The sequence below is a fragment of the Temnothorax nylanderi genome, unplaced genomic scaffold (genome assembly GCF_030848795.1).
Source record: "Temnothorax nylanderi isolate EJ_2023f unplaced genomic scaffold, tnyl_v1.0 TNYL_tig0708_pilon, whole genome shotgun sequence".
Taxonomy (NCBI): Eukaryota; Metazoa; Arthropoda; class Insecta; order Hymenoptera; family Formicidae; genus Temnothorax; species Temnothorax nylanderi.
In genome coordinates, this window is record NW_027249770.1 from 17,108 (window position 1) to 33,292 (window position 16,185).

Below are 16,185 nucleotides of genomic sequence, written 5' to 3' on the forward strand. Positions count from 1 at the left end.
CAGAGCCTGCGCGCATGACTTGAAAACAGAGTGGCAGCAAAAACCGAACAGATTCTTAATTAAGAAAGATGCATGGTAGCGCATCTTTCCGTGATAGTTTGCAACGACGCCACTAAGCGGCGCATAATGGTAAGACTAACTCGTAAGTAAATTTCAGTTGAGGGCTAATATAAGCAGGGTTCCTGCGAAGCAAAATTATAACATCCGCGAGACATATCTTTGTCAGCAATACAACGCAAGGCTCAACCAAAATTGCTGCAATGATATAGATATGCAAAATAATATTTTCTAAAGTAAGATGTAAAGTATATTGTGTGTAATGTATATTTTTCAAATATTAAAAAAATCTTTCAAACGTGAAACAATTATTGCTGATTGGGTTAAACATATTTTATTTTTCGAAGCAATATTTCTGATAGAAAAATTTTACAAATATTATTGTATATATTTATTTGCAATCTTTTAAAAATATTTTCGAAAATATTTTTCTGACATAATCTGGCGGACATAGAAAGATTTAAAAAATATTTTTGTAAATTATTTTAATCTATACCTAAAAAATATTTAAAAAATACCCAGATAACCAAATGTTGGCACGATGGCCGCATAATGCACGCACGCGTGCAATGGCATGCTGTCATGTGATGTCCAGATACTGCCGCACCTGACGAGCACAGTGACGGCACATTGCGCTTACCCAGTAAACAATTTGTCAGCAAATTGTAACCAAATTGACACCAAATACGCGCAAAACTTGTCGACAAATTCGGTGCGATCTGTGTCTGCAATACGCTTATGTTTTGCTAGCAAAGCTTGTGTACATGACTTGACACCAAATTGACGCCAAATATCGAGCAAAACAGGGCAGCAAAAGTTCAACGGCAAATTTGCGCCATATTGTGAACAAGGCTTGCCAACAAAAGCTCGACAGCAAATTTGTGCCAAATTGCGAGCAAACCTTGACGAAAGAACTTGACGCCAAATTGACACCAAATACCGAGCAAATCTTGATGACACAGCTTGACGCCAAATTGCAGCAAGCCTTGTTACGTAGCCATTAATAAATACTAAAATATATTTTTTTTAGGAAAAATTAAAAGCATTAAATTATAAAAAAGCATATAATTTGTTATTGATTTACAATAAATTATTTTATACATATGTTACATATGTTAAAAGAAATTTTTATATTTATAAAACATTATAAGACATTTATAAAATCTAACGGTGGCAATAAAATAATTAATTATATATTAATTACAGTAAATGTTATACAATGTGAATTTACTGACATATGCAAACATTTAACTTTGTCAACAGCACATACAATATTTGTAAACACTCGAGAATCTTATATAATGCCTGGAACACATACTCCGTGCGCAGATAATGCATTGGCCGGTATAAGAAGGATTTATAGAATCTTACTGAAAACACGAGTATAATTTCTATGAAAATGCATCTAAAACAATATTCTTATAAGCCTAATACTACTAACTTTCCTTTCTTTAATCATACAATAATAACTACCGTGCATATTTAAACAACTAGTTCAAACTTGAAACACGATTTATTATTTGCAAGAATGCAAAATTGAAATAAACAAATGTTCACAATGTGCATAGTTCGTCGATTACGATGGAATAATGCAGTACTGTTGTCAGAAAGAAATAACAAAAGAATAATATACATCATTTAGGTGCAAGCAACCGAAGTGAATTTTGTAGTGTTTGATGTAATAGAAATTAATATACAGCAGAAAAAAACTGTTCAAACAAAACTTTTAAACCGTTTAAACAAAACTTTTAAACTATTCAAACAAAACTTTAAACTTTTACAGATAAAAAAATACACGATATTTCATCAACAGTTCCAAGATTATTTTGAGAAATATTTTAATCAAAGAAAGAATATGTAAAATTTTTAATATTGCAAGAATATAATAGTTATAAAACTAAAGCATTTCCCTTGTATTTTAAATTGTTTTAAATTGTTTCTATTTCAAACTAATATTACAATTTTGCCTTAATCAGATTCAAACGGCAAGTAGAATGAAACATTTTATTACATAATATTACATATTCTTTATACTCTTATAACTCTTCTTTAAGACTATAAGAGTATAACTCTTTATACTTTTATAACTCTTCTTTATAACTCTTATTTTCACGAAACATTTCGAATATTTTTTATTCTCATCACTATTCTCGCAGTTTTCAGAATTATCATCGTTGTCATCTGAATGAGCCTCGTTATTGTTGCCGGTGTGTCTGTTAATGTTAAATATATCTCTATAATTATCGTTATTTTCGAAATCAAAGTGTTCAGAGTACTCAAAATGATCAGAATTATTAGAAAATTCAGAATGGTAAGAAAGTTCAGAATGATGAAAAAGTTAAGAATAATGAGAAAGTTCAGATTCTTTTTGATTATGAAGAAAATCTGGTATTACGGAACTTTGACTTTTAACGGAAGCATGTGCTTGCTGAATATGCGACTGATCGAATTCAATTAAAGAATCTGTTGAATTGAGTTCTTCTACAACTTCAACATTCACTTTCTGCCTTTTAACTTTCTTAGAAAGCTTATGAAACGGTGTTTTTTGGCATGTTCTAAAATAAACTGCAAATAAATTTAAATGTTTTGTTTACATAAAATACATATATTTCAAAATATATACTATCTTTACTCTTTAAAAACATTTATTTTTTAAGATTTTCTACTGCACAATCACTATAACAAATGGAATGTTAATGGAAAAAAATATAACTAAATTAATTAAACTAACAGTACAAAATAAACTTATAGGATGGAAGGCTGGCTGATTTTCTCGAGTTATAAAAAGGTCATCAATTTAAATTTAAAAACAAAATCTCGTTTAATTAAACAAATTTTAAATACAATTAACGTTTTACGTTTCGACTATATATACTTAGTCTTCTTCAGAAACCTGATACATAAGAGATAATACATAAAAAATAATTAAAAAATAAAAAGAAATAAAATTGCTACAGATAAAAAGGATAGAGAACAAAGCCGCATACTTTGGACTGACTTGCCAGAAATGTAGCTAAGATCTACACTATGACATAGTATAGACCTTAGCCACAATTAATGTATATACGAGTTGTCAAAAATAGAATGAAATAAGTCAAGTAATAAAATTGTTACTATTATCTATACTGTTGTTATTATTATCAAACGATATTATTTATTATTTGACAGTGTAAAATTGTAATGCATATATTAAAATTACATTAGGGCTAGAATATAAACCAGACCCACAAGAATGAGAGCAATTCCAAGATCTCAAGACGAGAATTAACCAGATCTTACAGGGCGGAATTAAGGAGTCTGGATTACTGATTGAAATCAAAGTAAGAAAAGAAAAGAAAAAAAAGAAAAGAAAAGAGAGGGGGGCCTCTGCTTTTGTCTACGAGATCAATTCTAGGGCTAGAATATAAACCAGAGCCACAAGAATGAGAGAAATTCCAGATCTTAAGACGAGAATTAACCTTGCAGAGCCCCTTGTACTACCACGATCAATGTCGATCTTCCAATATGGCGTCCAAAATGAGAATATCGGAAGGGCCCTGCTCGCTGGACCGGACTCCTCGCCTCAATCCTCCCTCAAGCTCTCCTTTTCCTGGCGGTGAGCTCTCCTTGGGAAGTCGAATCTCGCTCGGTTGGTCTCCAGAATACGTGCCGCTTAGCTCAATCAGTTACGAAAGAAGGAAAACGTACTCGTCTCGTCCGAAGAAACGCAGCAAGAGCGGCCATGACACTGAACAAGAGCGAGAAAGGAGGTGGGGGCGCGTTGAAAGTGGCGACTCACGTGTCGCGCCATCTGAATGAAACGCCCTAAACATCGCTTGGTATTTGGCGTCAATTTGTTCTTAAGTTTTGTTACCAAAATTTGCTCAATATTTGGCATCAATTTGGCGTTAGGTTTAGTCAACAAACTTTAACAGCAATTTGGTGCCAATTTGTTATCAGGTAGTTGCTAAGCTTTGCTCGGTATTTGGCGTCAATTTGTTCTCAAGCTTTGTCACCAAAATTTGCTCAATATTTGTCATTAATTTGGTGTTAGGTTTTGTCAACTAATTTTAGCGGCAGTTTGATGCCAATTTGTTATCAGGTACTACTAAGCTTTGCTCGATATTTGGTATCAATTTGGCGTCAATTGTGTACGCATGTTTTGATACGTATTTGCTAGCAGTTTGCCGACAACATTTGATAAAACAAATTTTGATGCAAATTTGTACCATTTCTGAAACCAAAATTTGTAGCAAGTATTTGGCATTATTTGTTCGAACAGATTTGGCTATCTGGGTGAATGAAACGCCCTAAACATCGCTTGGTATTTGGCGTCAATTTGTTCTTAAGTTTTGTTACCAAAATTTGCTCAATATTTGGCATCAATTTGGCGTTAGGTTTAGTCAACAAACTTTAACAGCAATTTGGTGCCAATTTGTTATCAGGTACTACTAAGCTTTGCTCGATATTTGGTATCAATTTGGCGTCAATTGTGTACGCATGTTTTGATACGTATTTGCTAGCAGTTTGTCGACAACATTTGATAAAACAAATTTTGATGCAAATTTGTACCATTTCTGAAACCAAAATTTGTAGCAAGTATTTGGCATTATTTGTTCGAACAGATTTGGCTATCTGGGTAACGGGCAATGCAGGCAGCATGCTAGCATTTTGCATATCAGAATGTCGGCATCGTGCATACATATAAATTTTTGCGAATAAAAATTTGTACTTAATATTTTATATATTTCTTTAAATTCTTTTTACAAAACAATGTTGTAAATAAAAACACATTATAATAATTTTATAAAAAATATTTTTATTTGTTATTATAATAATAAAGCTTGATGTTTTTTTTATGTGACGAATGTTTTTGGACTTAACAAAGTCTGCTTGACGAAGTATAATATATTATACGTATAATTTGTATTAAATTTGTACGTTAAATTAATTAACATAGATAAATTTTAAATATTATATAAAAAAATATTCCATTTATATCTAATATTATATATATTAAATAATATTTTAGAATAATATTTTAGAAATGCAAAAAAAAGATACCTTTATATATAAAAAAATAATTTTGAAAAATAAAAAGAAAAGATATCGTTCTTAAGTATAATCATTATAAACTGCTGGATTATATTCCAGTGACTGTTCACTTATATCCGACAGATTTGTACTGCAGTCTTGATCATTATGTACTTCCTGCCGAGCATCGTTGGAGTTAATAGACTGACATTTATATTTAAAAAAATAATAATTTTGATAAATAAAAGGAAAAAAGATATCGTTTTTAAGTATTAATCATCATAATCATCATTATAAACTGCTGGATTATAATCCGGTGACTGTTCACTTATATCTAACTGTTCGGTTATATCTGACATATTTGTACAGTCTTGATCATCATGTACATCCTGCCGAGCATCGTCGGAGTTAATAGACTGACCATCCTTTTGTCTTCTATTTGAGATTCTTGCTCTTCTTATAAGAGGCTCTTCGGGTTCATCATTTTCTAAACATCTTGGTCGTTTTTGTTGTCGGCGAAAACGTTCTTTTGTACTTTTTAGAGCTTTTATCATTGCATCCTCGAATTCATCACGCCGTGGCTTAGGAAAATTTGAATTGCTGCTAATGGCGTCTAAAGATACATAACATTTTTGTTGTTAATATTGTAAAATTTTAATTTTCTGCAAATTATACAACATATTATTACTTATTTACCTTCACAAGCATGTGCAAAACGAGTAATTTTCAAAGCTTTTAAATCTTTTGTACCATGCCAAGTTACTTCCAATAAAGTTTTTTCAGCATTTTCAAAAGCACATTTGAAATATATAGCATCACAATCTATAGGATTTAATCCACCTAAATAAATGAAGTAATCAACCTAAAATAAAATTTAAAAAAATATAAAGATATTTTTTGTTAACAAATATAATTTAGTATGCATAAACAAACATGAAATTTCATAATATTTTACAGAAAAAAATGAAAAAAATGAAAAAGGAAAAACCATGCTCAAGCTCTTGACACACCTTAAAATCATAAATAATTTAATAAACAAATTTTATTAATAAGAAATCATGATTACCATAAATTTATTTTTATTTACTAGCTGTTAGGAAAAGTAAATAAGTATAGTACAAAATTTGAAACTGCTATGTACATAAAAAGTACACGATACAAATGTTTCTGCTTTGCATGTATGTTTTGTTCTTTTCAGAATGTTACGGTAATAAATAAAGTAGGTTTTTTTCATAAAACAGTAATAAATTGATATAAATTTTTCGAAAATCGCTTAGGGATTTAAATAAAAAAAATGTAAATATTAGAAATTGAAATATAGAACATTAGTGTGACTGTGGCAAAATCCAGTCTTCGCTTCAGATTATTTTAGAATCAAAGAGAACTTGAATAATAAAGTAGACATGCAATAATTAGTTTTAGCTAAAAAATTGATAAAGATGATATAATGCATACTCGAATGCATAGCTATACAGATCGAATGATAGTATTGATCAGTATTTACGGTATCTTACGGTAACAAACTGGTGACAGCAATGTGAAATCGTATATTATAAACAAAAATTGATATATCTGCAACTTTTGTGATCTCTGAATTTTCTGGAACAAAGTCTTATGCATCAAAATTATTATTAAAAAATTACAAAATAATTAAAATAAAATAGTACAATTGCTTTATCACAGAAAATAATTTATATTTTTAGCGTAAATGAAATAAAAATTATTAACTAAAATACTTACAACTTCGTTATAGATTTCATCACTTGCGTCGTCAAACTGCATTAAATTTTCTACAGATTTAAAAGGAAAACATTTTGGCATCGATTGAACCCTTCTATTTGTTATTTTCGTTAATCGCAATAGCATCGCATGGTTCTCACTATAAGAATATAAATAAGTAATAGTGTAAAACGTAATTTTTTAAACATACTTGAAAAGCAACTCTTCATAAAACTATACCTTTCTGTCTTTTCGATTATATCCAAACGTTCATTTACTTTTCTGTAAAAATTTCAGTATGTATTAGCTAAAAGATTTTTTTGTATTGTCTAAAATTTGTGCAAAATTTTAATTATATTTATATTCAATAAAATAGTATATTTATATTACCAGATGGCACACAGAGTAAAATAAAAATAATAATCGAGATAAGAAAATAAAATAATTGAGAAAATATCATTAATTTCATAATACTATTTTTTATTAAATAAAAGTATAATATTCATATCGCGATTATCTAAAATCTTTGTCTTTGGCTTGCAAACATTTAAAGATATTATTTATTACATTTATCAAGCTTGCGATATACTTATGTTATACTCGTATGTCTCTTATATGTTATATAATTATTGCATATCATAACGCGCGAACACACACATTTTTGTATGCTATACTTACTGAAATAATTCTCGAAAAACATTTATGATATGTTTATGTTCAGTCACGTTGCTTTTGCTTGTGTTCAAAGAACAGTCACTGCTTTTTGCAATTATCGATTTGTTACTTGTCTCTGAAGGTTTTATTTGGGAAGCAGTATTCTTCGGCACGGACATTTGATTAAAACACTGATTTTTTGATTTGTATTCTTTTAGTTGAAAAGTACTTCTGTTAGTTATTGCTTGCTCGCTTTGCTCGCATTGAGGTGTTAGTGTCACAGAGTTCTGCAATGAACAAAATTACATTAATAAAGCAACTATTAACATATACAAACATATTTTATTAAATATTTATTATTGTTAAATAATATATTTATAATTTCTTTTACCTGTGGTAACTGCTTTTTTGTAGTTAGTAATGATGTATCAGAATTTGAAATAACATGTGTATCATCTGTATATTTTATTCTTTTATTCATTTCAGTTAAAGGTTTTTTTGTAATATCATTTGTATATTTTATTCCTTTATTTGTTTCAGTTAAAGGTTTTTTTGTATTAGCATTTGTATATTTTATTCCTTTATTTGTTTCAGTTAAAGGTTTTTTTGTATTAGCATTTGTATATTTTATTCCTTTATTTGTTTCAGTTAAAGGTTTTTTTGTATAAGGTGTTGAATGAATTAAAGGTTGAGACAATGTAACACTAGATACAATCCGAGGTGATGACGTACTTTTCGCATTTTCTAAATCGGCAATCAGATTTTGCATACCATCTTTTGAACTAAGAGTACCTACAAGGCGGTGATTTTTTTTATTCATCTTGAAAATCTGTGAGAAAACAAATTATATTAATTAAAAGAAATTATATTATATAATAATTATATTAAGTAAAAAACAAATTATATTAATTATATTAATTATCTTAATTATATCAATTATATTAATTATATCAATTAAAAGAAGATAAAATTTTAACAACAACGTAATCATCAGAATTTGCAGTATTCATTATATCACATAACGGAAATTTAAAGCATTTTCCAGCAATTTGGTCGAAGTTAATTATTATTAATTCATCGGAAAGCGAGGAACAATGAAAAATTCCTACATCGGAAGATTGCACTAGAGTAGAAAAGAAATTTTCAATCTTATGAAAACGTTTCACTACAAGATAATACTTGTTATCATGACCAATAATATTTCGAATAATGCAAACAGTAGAATCCTTGAGAATTATTGTATCATCCCTTTCATTTAATGATAAAAAAAACTGTTTACAAAGTAATTTCCGATATTGAGAATAGTGATGGAAATCAATTGCAGGTACAGGTCCATGTTTATGTAAACCTGAAACTTGAATGAAATTTTCAATTGAAATAACGAATTTTTCCTGTAACCCTTTTTCCTCATAACGTCTATTTGCTATTTGCTGCAAATGTTGATTTGGCTTTCTACAAACTTTTCTAAAATAATTCATATTATTTTCAAGAAACAACGTCTACTAAAATACGCATCGCAGAATGGAACAATAAAAAGTGCAAATACATGGCTTCATTCATGAGTCCGCAAAAAATAACAGGACCACTATACAGCAAAATCTGACGATGTTCTGTAGCTTTGAAAGAACGATGCTTTGTTGCATTAATCGGCTTTCTAGCAAACTCTTTTGGACAAAATTTCTTGGCAATCTCTAATCTAGCAGAAAGAGTTTTTATTGAAGTAGGTGATAGTTTTGCAGAAGAAGCATATTTTCCATCAACGATAGCTAAAAATATTTTTTCCATAACACCAATGCAAGATAAATGCATATAATCGAAAATACATTGAGTCACTAAACCTATAGAAAGACGTGCAATGCTAGATTCACCTTCAGTATGATGTTCTCCATCTAAACACATAACATATTCTTCGTTTGTTCGCAATCTATGATCAACACCACTAAACACCATAACACCTTGACGAACACTAGTTCCTACAAGCCAACATTTGGAACATGGAACTCGAGACTTATGACCCTGATGGCCTAATACAAAAGCACGTGCTACTGCATCTGCAATAAAGCAACGGAGCTCAAAAGTCAGTTTTTTCCCATTAAAAATAATCCCATTATTGTTTTTAACTTGTAGCACATCATCGACAAATGGCTTTAGAAATTCTGTAGCACTTGTAGGCTTCGAAGATCCTTTCCAAACCCCTACGATTTCTGGCTTGCTTTGAAAAATATTAGCAATTCTAATTTGTATTGGATATAACTGAATATTGCTTGCACTATCTAAAGAAGCACCATCTATGTGAAAATCAATTTCTAAATTATTAGGGATCATATTCAAAGGAGTAATTTGAAGAATAGATTTGACACCTTCTTCGAAACCTAAATGGAGATATTGTCCTCCAGCAATATCATCAATACGACATGACGTACGAGGAGTATTCAGAATCGTTCTTGGATCGCTGTGAAGGTTTGAAAAACAAGAATGAGTTCAAAGCAATTTCAAAATCTCCTTTGCTTGGACATGATTAATATTTGTTTTCAAAAAGACAGACGCAAGCTGTTCTTCGAAATTGTTTTTCTTTACAGATACCAAAGAATTTTCAATTTCTTCAGATTTATTTGCCAAATCGAAAGTATATTGAGACTCAAATTATCGTACTCTATATCATCAAAACACTCTATGTTTTGAAGTTCCTGCATAGCAGATGAACTGGTCGAATCATTTACTTCAAGAACATGCTCTTTTTCATTAGATTTTGAAGGCATTTGAGCAGTATTTATCATTTCTTTACGTGAAACGAGAACTGCACGAGTTAACTTCTGTCTATATTCAGTTGAAACATTATGAATAATTTTACGAGAGCGTATTTTCTGTAATTTATACATTTTACTGCGAATTAAAAAACACTAAATTGAAGATACAAAATTCAAGGAATATTCATTATAAAGAAAATGATAATCAAACTTGTGTGTTGAGGTTATGTGAAATTTGTACAACTGCATGCAGTGATTATTTTAAAATATATGAGATATAATACAAAAGTTATATTAGTTTTATATAATATAAGTAAAATAACTGCCCTTTTCAGTTAAAATTGGAGTAAAAAAGGAAACCTTGTTACAAAAAGCAGTATTCGAAGTCTCCTCGGATGCGAGATGCGTTGGATTGCACGTATCATTCGCACGACAACTCGTACTTGCATTGTGCTTGCAGAACGCTAATTGATAAAAATACTTACCGTGATAGCACCGTGCTAGCGCTGTCTGCTTTATCGTTTAAAACTGACACACTGACAGCATAATGTTGGCATAACGTGCTGAGCATGGCGTGCGCTGTCGTGCTAGCACGCTTGGTTATCGGGGTATTTAAAAAATATTTTGTGCTGTATGGGTATGGACAAAGTCTGCTCGGTTTTTGCTGCCAATCTGTTCTCAGGTCAAGCGCGCAGGCTCTGCTCGGTTTTTGCTGCCAATCTGCTGCCAGGTTATGTATGCAGGCTCTGCGCGGTTTCTGTTGGCAATCTGCTTACATTGCCTGTCAGCCAGGCTCTGTCGACAGAACACGAGCTTAATGCGGACACAGATGGCTATGGTTTTGGTGTGAGATTTTGATCAAAGTTGCTGCCAATCTGCGCGCATTCTGCTAACATTTTGCTATCTGGGCACAAAATATTTTTTAAATATTTTTTAAATATTTTTTAGGTATAGATTAAAATAATTTACAAAAATATTTTTTAAATCTTTCTATGTCCGTCAGATTATGTCAGAAAAATATTTTCGAAAATATTTTTAAAAGATTGCAAATAAATATATACAATAATATTTGTAAAATTTTTCTATCAGAAATATTGCTTCGAAAAATAAAATATGTTTAACCCAATCAGCAATAATTGTTTCACGTTTGAAAGATTTTTTTAATATTTGAAAAATATACATTACACACAATATACTTTACATCTTACTTTAGAAAATATTATTTTGCATATCTATATCATTGCAGCAATTTTGGTTGAGCCTTGCGTTGTATTGCTGACAAAGATATGTCTCGCGGATGTTATAATTTTGCTTCGCAGGAACCCTGCTTATATTAGCCCTCAACTGAAATTTACTTACGAGTTAGTCTTACCATTATGCGCCGCTTAGTGGCGTCGTTGCAAACTATCACGGAAAGATGCGCTACCATGCATCTTTCTTAATTAAGAATCTGTTCGGTTTTTGCTGCCACTCTGTTTTCAAGTCATGCGCGCAGGTTCTGCTCGATCTTTGTTGTCAATCTGCTGCCAAGTATGTGTGCAGGCTCTGCGCGGTTTCTGCTGCTAATCTGCTCACATTGCCTGTCAGCAGGCTCTGTCGCATTTCTGGCTACAGTTTGACAACATCGTCTGATAGAGCAGTTTCCGCGTGCAATTTGTTGCCTTCCTGATACCAAAAATTTAATGCAGACTCTGCTTGGAATCTGCTGCTCAGGTTTGGCTATCTGGGTAGCGCCAAATTAGTCACATTAATATATCTGGCTATATATGACTGCATATATAGTTGTATATAATGCTATATCTAGTTACATGTAGGGTGCACTACTCATATATCATTTTATCTGGCTTCACATACATTTATATACGATTAGATATGGTGCTATATCTGGTTGTACATAGGACAAGATTAGTCACATTAATATATCCGGCTATATATGACTGCATATATAGTTGTATATAATACTATATCTAGTTATATGTCGGGTGCAGTACTCACATATCATCATATCTGGCTTCACATACATTTATATACGATTAGATATGGTGCTATATCTGGTTGTATATAGCGCCAGATTAGTCACATTAATATATCTGGCTATATATGACTGCTTATATAGTTGTATATAATACTATATCTAATTATATGTAGAGTGCACTACTCACATATCATTATATCTGGCTTCACATAAAATTATATACATTTATATACAAGTAGATATGGTGCTATATCTGGTTGTATGTAAAACCACTGATTGCACATGTGGCCATGTATAATTAGATATGACCCCATATAAAAACATATATAATTATATATAATTATATATATACCAGATATAATTATATATGATTATATCCCAGGTAGCAGACAGTCGTCATAATGACGTGATTCTTACGTCATTTTATGACGCATGTTACGTCATTTATTCCTAAGGTTTAACGTAAAAATGACGTATTTTTCACGGTCCTAAGTCACATCCACAACGACGTCATTTTCTGACGTTTTATTGACGGCAAAAATAGGTCCAATGTACGACATACCGGTTTCTAGAAATGTTTTTTATGAAATTAAAATGTCTACTTGATAAACGTTTATAAAAAAATGTTCTTTTTCTTTATCTAAGATAAAAAAAAACTTTTTTAACTGTTTCGTTACATATATGCCATGTGCGTATAGCTGCTCTCTCAAGGCGGTCACCCATCCTAGTACACAGTACCGCGTCCGAGTCGCTTGACTTCGATGATCCAGTGGACAGTGACGATCTCCTGATCCTGATGCTTCCTTATTAACTGTACTTGTCTATAACAGGTACATCTTTAGTGATCAAAAATCTTATAATGATATCTTCTTGATAGTCATAACACTGCATGAAATAGTTGTTATAAAACTATAATTACACGCAACTAGATCCACTTATACCATAAATTCACCACTTCAATCATAAAGTTACGAAACACTATAAATGTAGGAATATTCCTGTGAAAAATACGTTATTTTTATGTTAAACTTTAGAAATAAATGACGTAACATGCGTCATGAAATGACGTAAGAATCACGTCATTATGACGACTGTCTGCTACCTGGATAGTCAATTAAACGTCTATATAATGTCATTTTACAAAGTCTTTTTGACGTATTAAAACATGACGTTAAATATACGTCACTTAATCGACGAATGACGTCACTGACCAATTATGACCAAATATTTACGTCAAAATGACGAGTGCTTGCTACCTGGAATCTAATCATTTTTTCCCGGGCTTGCACATTGTTCTTTAAGATTTGTCGAAGATCGATGAAGGAGTTATGGATTTCTGCTCAAAAAGTTACATGTATAAGTTGTATATGTAATTTTATATAGAGTATCAGTCAAAAAACACTGTATAAGCTGATAATTTCACATATCAAGCCAAAACAAATAAATACTAATAATTGTACATTGAATAAAATACCAGCTTCCTCATAGAGGAAGCTTTGTGAGCGAAGGTTTCTACTTGCACACTTAAAAACTATAAGGAAGCAATGTGCAGGTTTCTACTTGCACACTTAAAAATAATTTACATACTTAAAAATTGTGAGGAAGTAATGTGCAAGTTTCTACTTGCCCACTTAAAAACTAAAGCAATATGCAGGTTTCTACTTGCACACTTAAGAACTATGAGTAAGCAATGTGCAAGTTTCTACTTGCACACTTAAGAACTATAAGTAAGCAATGTGCGAGTTTCTACTTGCACACTTAAGAACTATGAGGAAGTAATGTGCAAGTTTCTACTTGCACACTTAAGAACTATGAGGAAGCAATGTGCAAGTTTCTACTTGCACACTTATTTTTCAATACGATCAATATTGACAGAGATATGAATTTTTTAAAACATTTATTATCGCTCCTCGAGTATGATTTTTAGTGGTAAAATCGCTTGTATCTCAACATCTGTAAGTTTAACGCAAATATTACATCTTATGAAGAGATTCAATTTTCCAAACGTTTTTTCTATAAGTATAATATTACAACTGTAATACTTACTGCGGGGTGTAAGTCGGCAGCTTTTTCAAAAGCAATTAGTTGTAGGGGAGACCGGGGCCTAACCGTCGCCGGGGTTGAACCGTCAAATCAAATATCTCGGAATCTGTATATTGTGCGAACTCGCTATTAACATTGTAAACGCTGCTTATGGTACCCATGTGACCAACGGAGTTTCGGCAAATTACCTGCCGTGTTATGATTTTTACGAGGGCAAACGTGTTTTCGGAAGGTAAAAGTTACATTTTCTGCGCGTGGAAATTTTGTAATATCTGCAATAATATTTGCTCTCCAAATCTCGAGGTACGCGATTATAAAGAGTAGGGGAGACCGGGGCCTAACCGTCAGTTTTTTTTCGGTGCCGATTTTTAACAAGAAAATAAATAATTTTAGTTAAATGTGGTATACCACTGTAAAGAGTGACCCTTTAGCTACAAAATTTATATAGGAAATTTTTATCTACGTCGCTTTGTTTAACCGGTATAGAGCAAAAACGACAACGGTGCAAAAATTGAAATCTCAAAAATGCCGGGGTTTAACCGTCACCCCCCCAGGGTTTATCCGTCACACTGCATTTTCAACACATATACATACATCTAATCCTGAAAAATGATAGGATACATTTTAATAATTGTTTTTTAAGAGAAAAATATAAAAATTTATTAAAAAATAATTGTTTTACTTATTCCATAAAACAATTTAGGCACGTGAATACAGAGGTTAACCAAATCGTAAACTCCCCAACGGCACGTCATATTGTCAACGCGGGCAACCACAGGGAACACGCGTGACGGCGTTCCGGTGCCATAGGATCAGCGCGGACCCTCGAGCAACCTAACCAAGCCGCGTTTCTCGCGGGGGAGCGATAAATAGCGACAGGGGGGTTAGAAAAGCTCGCGGTGGAGCGCGACCATTTTACCGACTCGACGGCGTTCTCGCGCCGATTCCTCGACGCGCCGACGACGACGACGACGACGACGACGGCCACGACCACCACGACGACGACGATGACGACGATGACGACGACGACGACGACGACGACGACGACGACGACGACGACGACGACGACGACGACGACGACGACGACGACGACGACGACCACCACCGACACCACCACCACTACAACGCCGGCGACAATGACGCAGAGACGATGCGGCGAACGCTGGACGATGCGGTCGCACGCGCGACTGTCACTGACACAACGACCAACAACGACGATCTACCGCGCGCGCGGCATGTCAACTCTCGCGCGGAAATCGCGGGATCTCAGAGCCGTGCCGTGCCTCGCCGTACCTCGCCGACGTGCCGTGAGCGCGAGCGATCTCAAAAACAACGGTCCGCCATCTTTTCGGTCGGCCAAAACACCCGTTTTGCGACGATACGTGCGTACTATTTCCCTCCTATACAAACTGACGCACGTGCAAGGGAAGACAGAATCACGCTCGAGGGAAACCTAACCTGAAATCGCCGTGAGCCGAAGTCGTGCGCCCGGCGCGCCACAGTGACGAGACTGACGGATAAATCCCGGGTGCTTACTGACGGATAGGCCCCAAGCACAAGTTTCAGGTTTGATCGCCCACGAAATATTAGACATCAACGATAATGAAAAAACTACACTGGATTCGTGTTCAGCATGCATTACTCTTTATAATCACGTACTTTGAGATTTGGAGAGCAAATATTATTGCAGATATTACAAAATTTCCACGCGCAGAAAATTTCACTTTCACCTTCCGAAAACACGTTTGCCCTCGTAAAAATCATAACACGGCAGATAACCTGCCGAAACTCCGTTGGTCACATGGGTACCATAAGCAGCGTTTACAATGTTAATAGCGAGTTCGCACAATATACAGGTTCCGAGATATTTGACTTGACGCTTCAACCCCGGCGACGGTTAGGCCCCGGTCTCCCCTAATGCATGCTGAACACGAATCCAGTGTAGTTTTTTCATTATCGTTGATGTCTAAAATTTCG

At 33.1% G+C, this 16,185-nt stretch overlaps 1 protein-coding gene and 1 long non-coding RNA gene across 2 annotated transcripts; one reads left to right on the forward strand and one right to left on the reverse strand.

Moving 5' to 3' along the window:
• Window positions 1-701: 701 nt before the first annotated feature.
• LOC139784937 (uncharacterized) lies at window positions 702-3,190 on the forward strand. Its single transcript, XR_011721726.1, has 3 exons — window positions 702-1,050; window positions 2,715-2,845; window positions 3,015-3,190. It is a non-coding gene; the product is annotated as an uncharacterized lncRNA (long non-coding RNA).
• A 3,557-nt stretch (window positions 3,191-6,747) lies between these two features.
• Window positions 6,748-10,634, reverse strand: LOC139784938 (uncharacterized). Its single transcript, XM_071724107.1, has 5 exons — window positions 10,551-10,634; window positions 7,835-8,272; window positions 7,468-7,730; window positions 7,030-7,071; window positions 6,748-6,949 (listed from the first exon to the last, which is right to left on the reverse strand). Exons 2-5 carry the CDS (start codon window positions 8,261-8,263, stop codon window positions 6,748-6,750), a joined length of 936 nt encoding a protein of 311 aa, XP_071580208.1. The 5' UTR covers window positions 8,264-8,272; window positions 10,551-10,634.
• Between the last annotated feature and the right edge of the window lie 5,551 nt (window positions 10,635-16,185).

Excerpts from the sequence above, each read along its gene's own strand:
- LOC139784938 (XM_071724107.1), bottom strand. The coding sequence starts at position 8,263 with ATGAATAAAAAAAATCACCGCCTTGTAGGTACTCTTAGTTCAAAAGAT. Across the intron at positions 7,072-7,467 it reads GTTTTTCGAGAATTATTTCA|AAAAGTAAATGAACGTTTGG; the intron begins GTAAGTATAGCA and ends AAATTTTTACAG. Across the intron at positions 6,950-7,029 it reads ATAATCGAAAAGACAGAAAG|TGAGAACCATGCGATGCTAT; the intron begins GTATAGTTTTAT and ends ATATTCTTATAG.